Source organism: Phacochoerus africanus, chromosome 5, assembly GCF_016906955.1.
Source record: "Phacochoerus africanus isolate WHEZ1 chromosome 5, ROS_Pafr_v1, whole genome shotgun sequence".
NCBI lineage: Eukaryota > Metazoa > Chordata > Mammalia > Artiodactyla > Suidae > Phacochoerus > Phacochoerus africanus.
Window position 1 is genome coordinate 18,442,581 of NC_062548.1, and position 17,135 is coordinate 18,459,715.

Consider the following 17,135-nt stretch of genomic DNA (forward strand, 5'->3'; position numbering starts at 1 on the left):
ACAGTGCCGGTTGCTCTGGAACTACTTGGCTGCCGTTTGGAACTGTGGCTGCACCCTGGAGTTGGAGAGCAGAGAAAGGCTTTCCGGATGTGATGCCTCAGATCGATATATATATATATATATTTTTTTGTCTTTTTTTGCTATTTATTGGGCCGCTCCCGCGGCATATGGAGGTTCCCAGGCTAGGGGTCGAATCGGAGCTGTAGCTGCCGGCCTGCGCCAGAGCCACAGCAACGCGGGATCCGAGCCACGTCTGCAAACTACACCACAGCTCACGGCAACACCGGGCCGGTAGCCCACTGAGGAAGGGCAGGGACCGAACCCGCAACCTCATGGTTCCTAGTCGGATTCGCTAACCACTGCGCCACGACAGGAACTCCTCAGATCGATCTTTTAAAAGGCCCTGGTGCCTGAGAAAGCCAGGATATGCCAATTATCAGGGAGCACTGCCTCCACTTTACCAGGGCGGAGCCAGAGCAGCCTCCCTGGCTGTCTGGCTTTAGAGGTGAGCCTGGAACTAACACCCACCCCCGTGCCGCCCCCTTCCGCCAGCCACATACAGGTCATCTCATTTTTGAAGATTGAAGAACCTTCCTTCTTTGTTTAGGATGGGAAAAGGAGACAGTTGGGGTGGGGGAAGCAGAACGGTGTATCCTGGGACAGCTAGTAAACCACTCTCACAGTATCAAGCCTTTGTAAAGAAAGGGTCAGGTCCCCTAAACAGAAACTGGCCAAAGGCAGTGGACATAATGGAGAGTGTCTTGGACTGAGTGAATTAGGAATCCTGGGTTCTGATCCAACTCGGGAAGGTGTAGAAATGTGTTCGTTCCCAGAGCATAGTCAAAGATGATACTGTGTAAGTCAAGTATCTCTATAAAGGTTGAACCATATAGATATATCCCATGAATATAAAACAAGTATATTGAGCAATGCCAGGCAGAGTACGTGCTCAATTAAACCCTCCCTTTGGCCACTGTGAGTCATCTTTGACTTATAACTTGGTTATTGGGCTTAAAACAATTCTAAGAGAAGTGGAATGCTCAAGGTCTAAGTCTGAGGTTACAGATCAGGAAACACGCAAGTCTTTGTGAGGGATGGCAGTGGGAAGTGCTGGTAACTTGGCTTTTGGGAAATAAAGAGGTTTGAGGGGAGCATTAAATGCCAGCAGCATATGAAACAGAAGACAAGGCAAGAAAAAGGTTAAAATCGTAGTACCTTTTCCCACTCCCCACTCACCCCTAGAACTCTGTAGATGATTCACCCAGGTCCCTTAGAACCTTTTGTTATTGCTCCTTTGTTCTCCTACTACCTTTGACCAGCTTTCAAAAGCCAGCACCTGAGGCTTCTTTGGCGAACTGCCCTTCAGGCTGATAGAAGTGTTTTGCCTCAAAAGAGCTGAAAATGCAAAGTTCTCAGCCCGCAAGTTAACTACCTCCTCAGCTCCCACTCAAATGGACGTTAAACCGATGATCCTTCAATGGAGGAGTTCATTGGTGCCTGTGGAGCTTTAGTTCTTTTGCCTGGCCTCCTGCCCTTCCCTCTTCCACCTCCCCTACTCCCTTGTGGGAGCACTTTCTCAACAAATCCCTTTTCAGATGCATTTCTAGGGAATCCAAGCCAAAACATCCCTTTCTAGCTTAAAACCTTTCCATGGATCCCTGCTGTGTGCAGGAATAAAACCCATGTTTCTCGGCTGTAAGGGCCCTTCACCTTGATGCCACCTACCTCTCCAGCCTTGCCACCCCCTGTTCGCGGGATTCTCAGCAAGTGTCTGATCTCCAGATATAATTCCTGTCTCCCCTCAATCCCCCACCTCCATCACCTGTCCTACCAAGCAGGCTCCCGGGGCCTTCTCCTTCCCTGGCCAGATAAGCAGGGGAGGTCACCTCCCTACCTGCTCCCTTGGAGCCTTTCCTTTGGCCCTCCCTACCAGAGCCCCACTGTTGCCTGCCAGCGCACAATCTCGTGTGTTCCTTTCCTTGGCATCAGCAGGCGCAGCTGGCAGGCAGTATATTTAACCTTCCTCAGGTTCAAAAATGAGGTGGCTTGGAAGGTTACCCAGTCCGGTGACCTTCACCTCCACAACCTGTGACTTCCAGGAAGGGAACAGTCAGGACTGAGGCATGAAGCTGGGCCATCCTGGGCCTTCACTATTGTCTGGGAGCCAGAAACATTTGGTAAGTGAAATGAATGCAAGGTCTGCACAGACTGCCCCATTCATCCCCACCCGCCCCCAAATCTAACATGCAAGAGACTCGGGGCCAGTTCCATTGCTGGTCTGCCAGGCTCTGAGGACAGGTAGAAACTGGGACATGAACGTGTTACACCCAAGGGGACCTGAATGGGGGCAGAAACAAAAGCGACCCTGCCCTCTCCACACACGGGGCTTGAGAGGGCATTCAAAATGTGAACTTTAATAACAAACAGCAGGTCAAAGTGGGGATTCCCCAGGAACAAGAATGACGGAGCTGGTGCCGGAGACCTCAAGGGTCCCCGCTTCCTCCGCTCTAAGGCCTGGAGGCAGGGAAGCAGTGGACCCTATCGAGGAGGGGCAGCGCCTGGCTCCATATAAGTCCATCTGTTTGGGGCCCTTCAGCCCAAGAGACACAGCGGTGTGTGGAGCAGGGTGGCACCCAGCCTGGCCTGGAAGGTCCTGGCAGGGTGTGTGGCCCAACCTGGGCAGGTCTGCAGGCCCAGAGCTGTGGGGTCAGATGCGGAAGCTTTCCTCCCGGCCATCGATGTGCCGAAGCCGCAGGTAGACATCCGTGCCGATGCCCTGCAGGGACTGCAGCCGAAGGGAACCACCGAGGTATTCTGCATAAGCCCGCGACGTGGGCAGCCCGAAGCCAAAGCTGGGGATGGGCAGGGGGACAGGACACGGGCCTCAGAGGCTTGAGTCTCCTGGGGCCTCCCACCCCTCCATTCCAGCCAGGTGGAGCCTCACCCGTGCATGGGTCCCGACTGGCTGCCACTGTGCATGTCTAGGTGGCCGAAGAGAGGGCTGATCCGGGGGTCCTGGGTACTGGCCTCGGCCGTGGTGAAGTGGTAGTCCATAACCCGATCCAGGTCTTTGTGAGCAATTCCCCCACCCCGGTCAGAAATCCTGGCAAGACAATAATAACAGGGGCCTGGCTGAGCCTTGGTGGCGGCTCACTACCTCCAAAGTAGAGCTAAGTCAGCCTTCCTGCCCCTCCCACTCAATCATGTAATGAGGTCACCTAGACTCTTTGGCCTTGGGGTTTTTTTGTTTTGATTTTTGCTTTTTAGGGCCACACCTGAGGCATATTGGAGGTTCCCAGGCTAGGGGTCAAATCAGAGCTACAGCACTGGCCTATACCATAGCCACAGCAACGCGGGATCCGAGCCTCGTCTGCGACCTACACCACAGCTCACAGCCATGCCGGATCCTTAACCCACTGAGCAAGGCCAGGGATCAAACCCGCAACCTCATGGTTCCTAGTTAGATTCGTTAACCACTGAGCCATGACGGGAACTCCCGTCATAAGCTGTTTCTCCATCCTCACCTCTGCCGCTGACTGCTTACACCTTCTCAAAGAACTTGACATTTATTCTCAGCCCAGGCACCATTTTTTGTTTGTTTTTGGTCGCACCCACGACATGCAGAAATCTCTGGGCAGGGGATCAAACCCTGCCACAGCAGTGACACGCCAGGTCCATAATGCACTAGGCCACCGGGGAACTCCTAGACTGGTTACTACTGACTCTTTCCTCACTCTGGGCCCCTCAGTTGCTGACAAAGACAGGCCCCGGGGCCCACAGCTGGCCCCCAATCCATTCATGTCCCGCTCATGGGAATCTCAGGGCCAGAGACTATCTTGTCTGACCAGAAGCTAAATCTCGGGATGCGGCTGGTCTTGGCTTGAGGTCACACGAGTCAGAATCAGTACCTGGCATTGCTGCAGCTGAGGCTCAGATCTGGTCCCTGGCCTGGCCTGGGAACTCCATATGCCACGGGGCGACTAGAAGTGGGAGGAAAAAAAAAAGAGGAGTTCCTGTCGTGGCTCAGTGGAAATGAATGTGACTAGTAACCATGAGGACCCAGGTTCAATCCCTGGCCCCGATCACTAAGTTAAGGATCTGGCCTTGCTGCGGCTGTGGCGGAGGCCGGCAGCTGTAGCTCTGATTTGACGCCTAGCCTGGGAAACTCCACATGCCACAGGTGCAGCCCTAAAAAAGACAAAAAAAGAGAAAGAAAAAGAAACAGTGCCTGGAACCCCCATCCACCCCACCCCAGGGGCCAACCTGATGACGAGATCAATATCGTTGTTGGCGATGGTGATGACCACATCCGGGACGTTGTAGGGCGTGTCTAGGTGACATTCCATCGTGGCTCTACAGAGGGGGAAAGACCAGTGGATGGTGGTGCCCCAGCCTCGCCCCAGTTCCTGCCTGCCCCCTTCCAACATAGCCGGCAGCCCACCTCATGGCATTCTTGAGCAGCTCGGGCAGGATGTAGTCCAGCGGCATGGGGATGAAGGGGAAACGGGCAGCCACGTGGCCGTTGATGCGGACCCGAGGGGCATTGCCATACTTGTGCTCACACAGGCGTCTGTGGGTAGGAGTCAGGGTTCAGCCCTAAACCAGGGGTTCTCGCCTGGAGGGGATTCTGTGCCCACCACCCCCAGGGAAATTCTGCACTCTCTGGAGACATTTTTGCTTGTCATAACTGGGGAGTATTACTGGTGTCAAGTGAGTAGCAGCCAAGGATCCTTCTGAACATCCTGATGAGCACAGGCCAGCCCCTCACAAACAAGAATTATCCAGCCTTGGAGTTCCTGTTGTGGCTCAGCAGTAACAAACCTAACTAGTATCTGTGAGGAGACGGGTTCGATCCTTGGTCCTGCTCTCTGGGTTAAGGATCTGGAGTTGCCGTGAGCTGTGGCAAGGTTGCAGACGTGGCTCAGATCTGGCGTGGCTGCAGCTCTAATTCAACGCCTAGCCTGGGATTCCATGTGCTGCAGGTGTGGCCCTAAAAATAAATACATAAACCAAAAAACCCAAAGAATCATCTGGCCCAAAACATTAACAGTGCCACAGGTGAAAAACCCTGCCCTAGACCATGCCCTGGGCAAGGGCTCAGACCCAAACTTTCCCTCGGCTGGAAGATGTCCACCCACCCCCTTAGTTGTTCTGGCCTCACCTGGCAAAATCCACCCATTTTTCAATAATCTTCTTTGGTGAGAGGCGAGTGCAGATGATGCCAACAAAGTCGGGCTGGCGGGAGAAAGAAGGTCAGGACTAGGGACCACCTCCGTCCACACACTGGCCACCAAAGGCTTGCAAACTCTGTACTCCTGAAGGAGCCCCAAGGCACTCCCTGGGCCCTTGGCTCCAGTCCCCAGCCCTAGGGGGGTCCTGGTTCAGTCCCCTCTGCCCCACTTGACATTCCCAGGGAGGTCTCAGGTTCCCATGCCCCACCTTGTCCTCATGTAGAGCCAGATGGTGTGTGGCCAACATGCGGATCCCGAGCCTCGAAGTCAGCGTCTTGTCTAAGAAGGAGCGGACCAGCTTCTCGTCCTGTAAAGAGTGGAGCCTCAGAACCCTCGTGCCCTTCCCAGGCCCCCCCAATAGCCTGGCCCCCCATGGCGCTGCCCCTGACCTCTATGTGCTTCCGGCTCTCACGCAGGCCCTCAGCCAAGAGGGTCACCACATCCTTGTGGTCGTCCAACAGCTGTCGCACCAGCTGGCAGTACTGGGCCTCATCCGCCTGGTCCTTGATCTGCAGGTCACAGAGTCATAAACGTCAGTGGTCCAGCCCTGACCTCGCTCTCAGCCCCTTCCCCTGCCCTGGCCCAGCCCTCACCGGAGGGAAGTCTGTCAGCTTCTGGAAGGCACGGATGTACAGTTCGTGCTGCAAGGAAGAGGTGTGGGAATTCACAGGGATGCTCTGGGCACCACGTGGAGAACAGCCACCCACGCCCACCTATGGGGATTGCCATCCACCCCAATGCACCTGGTTCAAACCCCACTATGGCCTTTCAAGCCTTTATGAAAGCTTGGGTCTGAGTTCCCTATGGCCCTGAAACCTTCCAGCCAGCAAGTCTCTACCACTCTGGTACTGCCTTCCCATGTGCCCCCCCTTGGACAGTGGGCACACAGATCTAAGTAAGGTCCTCTCTACTAGGGAAACGTACGCCCCCTTGAGGCCAATTTACCACGTGCAGTATAGTGGGGTTGCAGCCAATGATGAAAGGAAGGCTGCGGAAGTCCTTGATGCGGTGAGCAATCCTCACGGGCAACTCTTGCTGCAAGTACCGAGCACTTTTCTAGAAGAAAGAAAGGAGGGAAGTTAGGCCAGGGCCTGCGTGGTTGGGTCAGAGCTCCAGGGGCCAAGAGGAAAATAGGCACAGGAATCTTACCAGAAGGTGGCTGCCATCCTGAGAGCGTCCTGAATAGAGCATCATGGTCGGAGTGAGGCGGACTGAGGGCTGGAGGGGGCAGAGGGCCCTTGAGCACTGGATCTCCAACACCCCACCCCCACCATGGTAGCTTCCCACCCCTTCCCTGGACACCCATTCCAGCTCTGGACCCAGGTCTCACTGCCCCAGCCGCACACCTTCTCCGCTGCTGCGTCGATGGCCGACTGGTTGTAAAAGGAGGTGACGGTCTTGGAGCGCTCCCGCGCCATCTCCACGTGGTGGGTATCAGTGGCTGATGTGGAGAGGGCCCGGAGCGAGAGTGCGGGCCCCAAAAGAGGCCAGAGTGGTGGCCCCCCCCGGGGACCACTCCCCAGCACCGATGCCAGCATCATCGTTCTGCTCCTTTGTCGGACTGCGCAGCCACTAGGGCTGAAGACCCGACAGACTGAAGCGACCCCAAAAGGGAGCTAGAGAGGTGTGGGTGCGCAGGGACTCTTCTCTTGACTTCAGGGGCGAGGGCCAGTCCAGGATGCTGACAAGCTCAGCCCCCAGGGAGCAGCTCCCATCTACCAGGCCAGGGGAAGGAGGAGTTGTAAGTCTCTTAATCCAGGTACATCATCTCTCCACGTGAGACCTGGATAATCTCTGCCCATCCCTTCAACCACCTCCCTAAACACACACAGGCCTAGACTGGATAACCTTGCTTTCCAGAGCTCCTATTCTCCAACCTGAGGCTCCATCTGCTAGTCTGGAGAAGAGGAGATCCTTAAACCCGTCCATCCTAAAACCTTCCTCCGCCCTCCCCCCTCCCACTCCCTCCCCCTTAGCTCTTTCGGGTCCCGGGCACCCTCGTTCAGGGGGCGGGGCTGACCCCTAATCTAGCGCCTTCACACCCCGCCCGGAGCCTGGCCTGCGTACGTGCCATACACAAAATTGTGCACTCGAGGGTGGGCTGCAAGGAAGCAGCGGTTCAGGAGTCCCCGCCTGGGTGCCCCCCTCTGCGGGGTCACTTTGTTCAGCCCGCATCCCCCCCTCCCCCACCATATGGTAGATGCCAACCCCCGTCCGCCGCCCCTCCCCCCCACGCCCCGGGTCCTCGAGCGCTCCCACCATCCAGTGCCAGGGCTGAGGCTGCAGGCTGGCGCTGCGAGCCCTCCGCGAGCAGCGTCTGCGAGGGTTTCTCCACTTACCTCGGGGCCAGAGCTAGGGCCGGGGTCCGAGCGGGACGGCCCGACAGTCGACCCGCCGGATTAGCCGAGCCGCCTGCGCCCTCTGCCGCCGGGATGTCGCGTGGGCTATGGGAGCCCGGTGCCTCCTGGGAGTTGTAGTTGGGCGCGGAGCATTCCCAACTCTGTCCCCTCTATACAATGGGCTTCCTGGGAAAGAAATGGAAGAGTGTGAGAGGACCCTTAGATGCAAAGCGCGCAGACCAAACTCTCCCTGGATTCCTCCCCTGAGGCCCCGTTCTTCTCCTTCTAGTGCTAGACTCATTTGTGGGAAACCAGACTGCCTAATTCAAACCCCAGCTCAGCCAGTTGGATCTGGGGCAAGTTACTTCAACTGCTCAATACTTCAGTTGCCACATTGGTAAAATGAGGATGTATCGATCTTGGGGTTGTGTGGTCACATGAATTTACATATGTAAAGTGCCTAGAATAGTGCCAGGCATGGAATTAACACTGTGTTAGGTAGTATTATTACTATTACTACTATTACTTATTATTATTATTACTAGTTAATACCAGCAACAGACACTAATTAGGTGACTTTTCGGTGCCAGGAGAGGAGATTGGGTGTTGAGTTAAATAAATAGACCCTTCCCTGTCCTCAAGAGAAGGACAACTTCTGTGTCATTAGTTGTGCTAAGGACCACACAGGAGGCTGTAGGAACATCAAATAGGGACTGGATGTTAGTACAGGGGCAGCGTGTGTAGAACTGTCAGGCACGGGAGTGGAGTGGGAAAGGCATGGCAGGACAGAGAAGCATCTGGAGCCACATGGTGTCTGGGAGAAGAGGGGCTGAATGGGGTGACCAGAGCCCAATCTTAAAGGAGAAGTCTGCATTTGACCTGAGATGGGAAGAAGCTGCTGAAGAGTTTTAGCTGGTTAGATCTGCTCCTTAGACAGAACTCTCTGGCCATGTGATTGGGACCAGTGAGACCAAATGCAGGGAGACCAGTTCTCATCGTGGCACAGTGGAAAAGAATCCCATTAGGAACCACGAGGGTCACGGGTTTGATCCCTGGCCCTGCTCAGTTTCTTAAGGATCCAGCGTTATGGTGAGCTGTGGTGTAGGCTGCAATGCGGCTTGGATCTGATGTTACTGTGGCTGTGGTGTAGGCTGGCAGCTGTAGCTCCGATTTGACCCCTAGCCTGGGAACCTCCATATATATGCCTCAGGTGGGGCCCTAAAAAAAAAGAGAGCGAGAGACTTTTCAATGTGTGTATTTGTACAGACTGGATTTTTCTTCTAAATATTTTAAAATTTTATAATAAAAGGTTAAGTGAAGGAGGCTTTATTTTTGGAGCCCAAAGACGTCTTTAATATTCAGCAGAGATGGGACATTCACCACCACCAGACCTGCTTGAAGAATCGGGGACAGTCTGGATAGATCATGAAGACCCAGGCTCCCTGGGTGTCTGGCTTTCCTCTTCTCCCTCGCCCCCCATCACCACACCTTTCCCACCCCTTCTTTTCCCGCATCCTGGAAATATCCTGGAGTGAAGCCTTTAGGCCACTCTACTCCAGAGACAGCTGGAGGCAGGCTGGGCTTCAGCCAGCGGAAGGAGAGGGGAGGGTGCTCCTGCTGGGGAGGCCAGCGTGCGCAGAGAAGCAAAGGAGTGCTTGCAGCGCGCCAGAACGCAGCGCTCACGTGGCCGCGGCATGGCTGGAAGTGCGGGAGAAGGCTGCTCTGGCTGCCACAGAGGCTGGAGGAATCCGGGAAGCGCCTCTCCCCGTTTGACCCTGCGCGCTGGACCAGCGCCCGGCCTGGACTCGCTGCTGCCTCCCGGCGGCAGACGTTGGACATGCACTCCGTGAGTCCAACTCCAGAATAACTCTGTAGCCCTGGTGAGGCACTCTTCTAAGAGCATGACATGTATTCATTTCATCTTCATAACATCCCTCTGACGTAGGCACTATTATTATCGTCATCTTACAGATGAGAAAAAAGAGGTCCAGAAAGATTAAAAGGCTCAGCTTCCTCTTTCCATCCTCACTAACCCCACTACCATACTCCTGCCACACTCGCCCACCTGTTGTTCCCTAAACATATCAGGCACATTGCACCTCAAGACAGCTCGCCGGCTGTTCCCTCTGTCTGGAACACCCTTCCCCTAGATTTCCACATGGCTTACTCCCTCACTTCTAAGTTTTTGCCCAAATGTCTGCCCAGCCTGACCATCCTATTTAAAATTGCAATCACCAGAGTTCCCGTCGTGGCTCAGTGGTTAACAAATCTGACTAGGAACCATGATGTTTTGGGTTTGATCCCTGGCCTCGCTCAGTGGGTTAAGGATCCGGTGTTGCCATGAGCTGTGGTGTAGGTTGCAGATGCAGCTCAGATTTGGCATGGCTGTGGCTGTGGTGTAGGCTGGCAGCTATAGCTCTGATTAAACCTCTAGCCTGGGAACCTTCATATGCCATGGATGTGGCCCCAAAAAAGACAAAAATAAATAAATTTTAAAAATTGCAATCACCTCCATTCCCCTCACTCTGCTTTACTCTTTTTTCTTGCTTTTCTCTTTTTTTTTTTGTCTTTTTGCCTTTTTCAAGGGCCACACCTGAGGCATATGGAGGTTCCCAGGCTAGGGGTCTAATCAGAGCTGTAGCCGCTGGCCTACACCGCAGCCATAGCAACGTGGCATCTGAGCTGCGTCTTCGACCTACACCACAGCTCACGCCAATGCTGGATCCTTAACTCACTGAGCAAGGCCAGGGATGGAACCCACATCCCCATGGATACTAGTCAGGTTCATTTTCACTGAGCCACAAGGGGAACTCCTCTGCTTTTCTCTTTATTTTATCCGTAGCATTTACCACCACCAACATACTATATACTTTGTGTTTATTATATTAATTGCTCATTTTTTCTCCTAAAGTATAAGACCAGAGTATGTGTCTGCTTTACTGATTTATCCTGTGCCCCTAACATGATTCTTGGGGCATAATAGGTGCTCAGGAAACATTTGTTAAACATATGAAAGAAATATTGGGCTTTATTCTTTGAGCTATAGAAAGGCAGAATGAAAAAACTACGTCCTGGAGTTCCTGTCGTGGCACAGCGGAAACGAACCCGACTAGGAACCGTGAGGTTTCAGGTTCATCCCTGGCCTCGCTCAGTGGGTTAAGGAGCCGGCGTTGCTGTGAGCTGTGGTGTAGGTCGCAGAGGCAGCTCAGATCTGGTGTTGCTGTGGCCCTGGCATAGGTTGGCAGCAATAGCTCCGATTAGACCCCTAGCCCAGGAACCTCCATATGCCATCCATGGGTGCGGCCCTAAAAAGACAAAAAAAAAAAAAAGAAAGAAAGAAAGAAAGAAAGAAAATCTACATGTTTTGGAGAGGGGGCACACCAGGGGCATATGGAAGTTCCCAGACCAGAGATCAAAACTGTGCTTTCCAGTCGGATTCTTTTTTTTTTTTTTTTGGTCTTTTTGCTATTTCTTTGGGCCGCTTCCGCAGCATATGGAGGTTCCCAGGCTAGGGGTTGAATCGGAGCTGTAGCCAGAGCCACAGCAACGCGGGATCCGACCCGTGTCTGCAACCTACACCACAGCTCGCCGGATCGTTAACCCACTGAGCAAGGGCAGGGACCAAACCCGCAACTTCATGGTTCCTAGTCGGATTCGTTAACCACTGAGCCACGACGGGAACTCCTCCAGTCGGATTCTTAACCCACTGTGCCATGGCGGGATTCTAAGAATCGGTGTCTTTGCCTTTTCCTGCTTCTTCTAGAGCTCATGCCCCACCCCCACCCCTTCCTCTGTCTTCAAAGCCAGGAACAGTGCATCTTCCGGGGGTTTTCTTCTGTAGTCACAACTCCCTTGCACTCTTTTCTGCTGCCCATTTTCGCTTTTTTTTTTGTCTTTTTGTTTTTCTTGGGCCGCTCCTGCGGCATATGGAGGTTCCCAGGCTAGGGGTCTAATCGGAGCTGTGGCCGCCAGCCTACGCCAGAGCCACAGCAACTCGAGATCCGAGCCGTGTCTGCAACCTACACCACAGCTCACGGCAACGCCGGATCCTTAACCCACTGAGCAAGGGCAGGGACCGAACCCGCAACCTCATGGTTCCTAGTCGGACTCGTTAACCACTGCGCCACGACGGGAACTCCCCCTTTTCGCTTTTAAGGAACCTTGTGATTACATTGGACCCACACGATAATCTGTTATAAAGTCAGCAGATTTGTGACCTTAATTCCATCCTTAACCTTAATTCCCATTCTCCATGTAAACTAACATGTTCACCGGTCCCAGGAATTAGGACAAGGACAACTTTGGGAGGCATTAATCCATTGATCACATTGTCTGGAAGAAGAGTGGGCCTGAAAATAGAAGCAGCCAGAGAGAGAGGAGGGCCAGCAGGAGAAATATCACAGCAGTCAGAGGAAGAGAGAATTCCCAGGAAGGTGTGCCTAACAGTGTCTAATACTGTTGGGAGGTCAAAGCATGATAAGAACTGAAAAATATCCATTGTATTTAGCATCTTGGGACACCAGGCATTAGTTGCCAGGGGAATACTGGGGGCAGGAGCTAGTTTATGGTGTGCTGGGCAGCAAGGAAGAAGAGATTGGCAGTGTAAAATCTTCCCAAACATTTGATTGTGAAGGGATATTTGTTGCAGCTTCTTCTTCTTCTTTTTTTTTTCTTTGTCATTTTGCCTTTTCTAGGGCCACTCCTGTGGCATATGGAAGTTCCCAGGCTAGGGATCTAATCAGAGCTGTAGCTGCCCACCTACACCACAGCCACAGCAACACGGGATCGGAGCCACATCTGCGACCTACAGCACAGCTCATGGCAACGTCAGATCCTTAACCCACTGAGCAAGGTCAGGGATCGAACCCGAAACCTCATGGCTCCTAGTCGGATTCATTAACCACTGAGCCACAACGGGAACTCCAGTTGCAGCTTCTAAAATGCGGAAAAGTGGGAGGTCTTTTGTGCGCAGTGGGTTAAGGATCTGGCCATTGTCACTAAAGCAGCTTGGGTTGCTGCTGTGGCGCCTATTTCATACCTGGCCCAGGAACTTCCACATGCTGTGGCAGGCATGATCAAAAAAAAAAAAAAAAAGAATCGTGAAAAGTTTTAATGCAAAAGGGAAAGAAGAAGAGATGTAGGTGAGATGGGTCTTCAGTAGATGCTACATCTGTGTAGGGGAGAGCTCAGCTAGCCCACCGAGGGCTTGGAAAGGAGAGACTGTTGAGTTGACCTGGGCTCAGGTTTCGCCAGGTGGCGCCACAATAGAACAGAGGTTAAGACACTGTCCAGGGTAGGGTGGACGCGACTGAGCTGGGAATGTAGGGGAGGAACGGAGAGAGAAATCGGCCATCAGGAGGCGCTGGTGCAGCAGGAGGGAATGGCTAAGCAAGCTAGGCTGATGGAAAGTTGGAGTCCAAAAAAGTTTGAGATAATTTCAGGGAAAACGCTTGGTTCTTGATTGCATCGCTATGTTTGCTGGATTCCCTGATCCGCTGGTCTCTCGGTCTTGGATGTTTCAAAGTTAGAACAGGGCTTGGCATAGAATAAGCGCTATATACTGTAATTTAAAAACCAACATAATTTTTAAAACTCCGGAGACTCCATTACCCGTGAGGCATTGCGGCCGCCCAGACTACAACTCCCATCATGCCTGGCAGGCCTTCAAATCCGTAAATACCCACGTCCCTTGATCTGGTTTTCCAGTCCCAGCATTCCTCAACTGTTTTTTTAGTGCCGCAGCACGCCTGCCAAGTCCTACGAACAACCAATTAGGTCAGGGAGTACGAGACCAGCAGGCCAATCGCCCAGTCAGAGGGGCGAGAGGGGGAGTGGCCAGATCCTGCCCCGCCCCTGCTCCGTTGGCTGGCTCCATTCCGGCTGGTGCCTCGGGCGGGACCACTCGGGCGGGACCAGAAGACATGGGCACTACCTGGCGGAATCCCGGCTGGGTGCGGTTCGCGCTTTGCCTCGCGGGCTTAGTGCTGTCTCTCTACGCTCTGCACGTAAAGGCGGCGCGCGCCCGGGACCGGGATTACCGCGCTCTCTGCGACGTCGGCACCGCCATCAGTTGTTCGCGCGTCTTCTCCTCCAGGTGCGCGCGCGCGTGGAAGGCTTGGGGGACCTGCCTGTTCGTAGAAGTGGTGCATGGGAACCGGGTGTGCATGGCGGCCAGGTTGCCAGATGATTCTCAAATGTGGGATCTGGGTGCCCGGGGAGCGGACGCACAGGGGCAAGCTGCTCAAGGGGGCGTTGCCTGGTGAAATGGGTGTGTCCGAGTTAGAAGTGTGAGGCCGAAGGGGCAGATAGTGCTTTGTACTGGAGTTATTCGACGGAGTGCACGAGGATCCTGATGACGAGGAATAACAGTGACTGGGCACAAAGAGGAGGTGTGAGCACGTGTAGGCACTGATGATGGTCTTGAGGACGGCCGTACCTGGGGCCAAGGTGGCCAGGTCCGACTGTGCTCTAGAGTCCAGGGTTAGTGGGATGACCTAAAAGAAAGGAGGGGAGTGCGTGGCCAGGATGTTGGAAATTTAGGGGTCCAGGACAGGGAGATTCTTCCCTCGTTTCCCAGTCTCTAGTAATCATAAGGCAAAATGAAGAGTTATATCCACCTTGCCATCTTATGAATTATTGAAAGTCTAAGATGAAAAGAGCAGTCTATGGGGGAGCCATGGTCAGGCGTGGTCTGACCCGAAGATGGGGGAGGATAGGGGCAGTGACATGGGATCCTGACGTGGCGAAAGAAAGGCCATACCAGGAGGTCATTGACCCTTGGACTCAGGTGGGGGTTGTGGGAGGAGGGAGAAGGGGAAGGACAGCCCTGGTGGTTCGCTGGAAATGCCCTTCCCATGTCAGGGGCCACAGTTGACACTCCTAACCTGGGGCCTCCCCTCCGCCAGGTGGGGCCAGGGCTTCGGACTGGTGGAGCAGGTGCTGGGCAAGGACAGCGTCCTCAATCAATCCAACAGCATATTTGGCTGCATCTTCTACACACTACAGCTGTTGTTAGGTGAGTGCCGCACCCTCTCGTGAAGTGACAGGCCCCTTCCCCTCTTGGCCAGCCCAGCCCCATCCCTTGGCAATCTTTTTTTTTTCTTTTTTTTTTGTCTTTTTGCTATTTCTTGGGCCGCTCCTGCGGCATATGGAGGTTCCCAGGCTAGGGGTCAAATCGGAGCTGTAGCCACCAGCCTACGTCAGAGCCACAGCAACTCGGGATCCGAGCCGCGTCTGCAACCTACACCACAGCTCACGGCAACGCCAGATCATTAACCCACTGAGCAAGGGCAGGGACCGAACCCGCAACCTCATGGTTCCTAGTCAGATTCGTTAACCACTCCACCACTACGGGAACTCCTTTTTTGTCTTTTTTAGGGCTGCACTTGTGGCACGTGGAAGTTCCCAGGCTAGGGGTCGATTCGGAGCTACACCACAACCACAGCAACGCAGGATCAGAGAGGCATCTGCAACCTGCACCACAGCTCACAGCAACCCTGGATCCCTCACCCACTGAGTGAGGCCAAGGATCAAACCTGCATCCTCATGGATACTAGTCAGGTTCATTACCACTGCGCCAGCAGGGGAACTCCTCTCTTGGCAATTTTGGTGACCTAGACAGCTGACCGCCAACTGCTCACCACTGAGCACCCTGGAGGTGGAAACAGGAGTCTTTATTCTCAGAACCAGAAGGGCCCTTAAAGACTTCCTAGGAGCCCGATTTTGTGGGAAAGACTCAGAAGTTCCTTTCTGGGGGGAATCCAGGGATTTCTTGTCTATCATTTCACGTAGATCTTGGCAGGAAAATTCACTATTTGGGTCCCAGGGATCATTGAACAGATAACGCATCAAGGCCTTGGTGGGGCCTCAGAGCCTTTCTTTCTCCTTCTTTTTTTCTTCTTTTCCCCTTTTCAGCTGCACCTATGGCGTATGGAAGTCTCTGGGCCAGGGATCGAATGTGAGCATGCTGGATCCTTAACCCACTGTGCTGGGCTGGGGATTGAACCGGCAATGCCACAGAGACAAGCTGGATCCTTAACCCCCTTGCACCACAGTGGCAACTCCCAGAGCCTGTCATTCTAGAGACTCTTCTGGGTGGCACCATGGAGTCACAGCATGTTCTAGAGGTGAGCAGTCCCCAAAGCCCAGGCCTGACTCTCTTCTGCCTTGCAGGTTGCCTACGGGGCCGCTGGGCATCTGTCCTGCTGGTGCTGAGTTCCCTGGTGTCTCTAGCTGGTTCTGTCTACCTGGCCTGGATCCTCTTCTTCGTGCTTTATGATTTCTGCATCGTTTGCCTCACCACCTACGCCATCAACCTGGGCCTGATGGTGCTCAGTTTCCGGGAGGTGCAGGGACCCCAGAGCAAGGTCAAGGAGCACTGAGCCCTCACCCCAAGCCAGGCCGACTTTATCTGCTCTCCTTTGGCATATGACCCTTGCCCAAGGGGACTACATCCAGATCCTTAGAAGTGTCTGCAACTTGCCTCCTCCATCCTCCCACACAGGACGATGGACCAACCATGCCGCACTGTCTCCTCCATCTTAGTGTCTCTGGCTCTGTCCCCAAGGGCTGGTTCCCAAAGCTCCTGCTATTGCTCAAGGAGGGAAGGTTCAGAGCAATAAAATTTCTTAAATAAACTGGCCAAGTCTGAGCCATCCTTCTGCCAGGGACCTTAGTACTGGGGCTCCCCCCCGTCTTTCTTCCTCTGGGACTGGAAGGTATGAGTCAGAGGAAGAGTGGAAGGGTGGTTAGTCCCTTCTCCAGTATGTGGAGTCAGCAAGACCTGGGGCGCCATCAGCCCCCACCCCCAGGAAACAGGTTGGCAGCTTGTCCCTGCTGCCCACGGAAGCCAGGCCCCATCTTCTAGGACAGCCAAGCATGCACTTGCAAGGGCGAGTTGCCTTTCTGGGTGTGTAGGCTTGCTGGGAAGTCCTCCCGATAGTCTAACCTTAACCCTTCCAGCTGCCTTATCTACCTCCACAAGCCATCTTGGCAGCCCTGAAGCGCCAGGGATGGGTCGTTTTCATTTCGTTTTTCCTAATGTTTCCTAAGCACTTGTCCACCTGCGAAGCACTGTTTAGGAACATGGCATGTGTCAACGCATTTAAACCTTATAGCGATTGTATGAGGTAGGTATCATTACAGTCATCCCTCAGTATCTGCAGGAGATTGGTCCCAGGACCCACCCACTCCCAACCCCCGCAACCAAAACCCAAGGATGCCCAGATCCCTTAGATAAATGGTGTAGTATTTGCATGTAACCTACACACATCCTGCTGTACACTTTGATATACTTTTAAGTCATCTCTAGATCACTTATAATATCAAATGCAATCTAAATAATTCTGATACAATGTAAATGCTAGGTAACTAGTTGCCGGCAAGTAGCAAACTCAAGTTCTGTTTTTTTGGAACTTTCTGGATTTTCTTTTTCTTTTTATGGATTCATCTGCAGCATAGGGAAGTTCCCAGGCTAGGGGTTGAATCAGAGCTGTGGCTGCCAGCCTACACCACACCAGATCCGATCTGCGGCAACACCAGATCTATAACCTACACTGCAGTTTAC

At 53.5% G+C, this 17,135-nt stretch overlaps 2 protein-coding genes across 4 annotated transcripts; one reads left to right on the top strand and one right to left on the bottom strand.

Moving 5' to 3' along the window:
* Positions 1–2,394: 2,394 nt before the first annotated feature.
* BCKDK (branched chain keto acid dehydrogenase kinase) lies at positions 2,395–7,682 on the bottom strand. Of its 2 annotated transcripts, none has more exons than XM_047779999.1 (12): positions 7,571–7,682; positions 6,578–6,946; positions 6,381–6,449; positions 6,177–6,287; positions 5,825–5,872; positions 5,621–5,740; positions 5,440–5,538; positions 5,162–5,235; positions 4,442–4,570; positions 4,264–4,353; positions 2,945–3,103; positions 2,395–2,785 (listed from the first exon to the last, which is right to left on the bottom strand). In XM_047779999.1, exons 2-12 carry the CDS (start codon positions 6,770–6,772, stop codon positions 2,593–2,595), a joined length of 1,287 nt encoding a protein of 428 aa, XP_047635955.1. In that variant the 5' UTR covers positions 6,773–6,946; positions 7,571–7,682; the 3' UTR covers positions 2,395–2,592. The 2 variants fall into 2 exon arrangements, with proteins under 2 accessions (XP_047635955.1, XP_047635956.1); XM_047780000.1 differs by having other exon boundaries at positions 2,395–2,852.
* Positions 7,683–13,386: 5,704 nt separating this feature from the next.
* Positions 13,387–16,206, top strand: VKORC1 (vitamin K epoxide reductase complex subunit 1). Of its 2 annotated transcripts, XM_047780001.1 has the most exons (3): positions 13,407–13,664; positions 14,476–14,585; positions 15,743–16,206. In XM_047780001.1, exons 1-3 carry the CDS (start codon positions 13,492–13,494, stop codon positions 15,949–15,951), a joined length of 492 nt encoding a protein of 163 aa, XP_047635957.1. In that variant the 5' UTR covers positions 13,407–13,491; the 3' UTR covers positions 15,952–16,206. The 2 variants fall into 2 exon arrangements, with proteins under 2 accessions (XP_047635958.1, XP_047635957.1); XM_047780002.1 differs by lacking the exon at positions 14,476–14,585 and having other exon boundaries at positions 13,387–13,664; positions 15,743–15,848.
* The last annotated feature ends 929 nt before the right edge of the window (positions 16,207–17,135 follow it).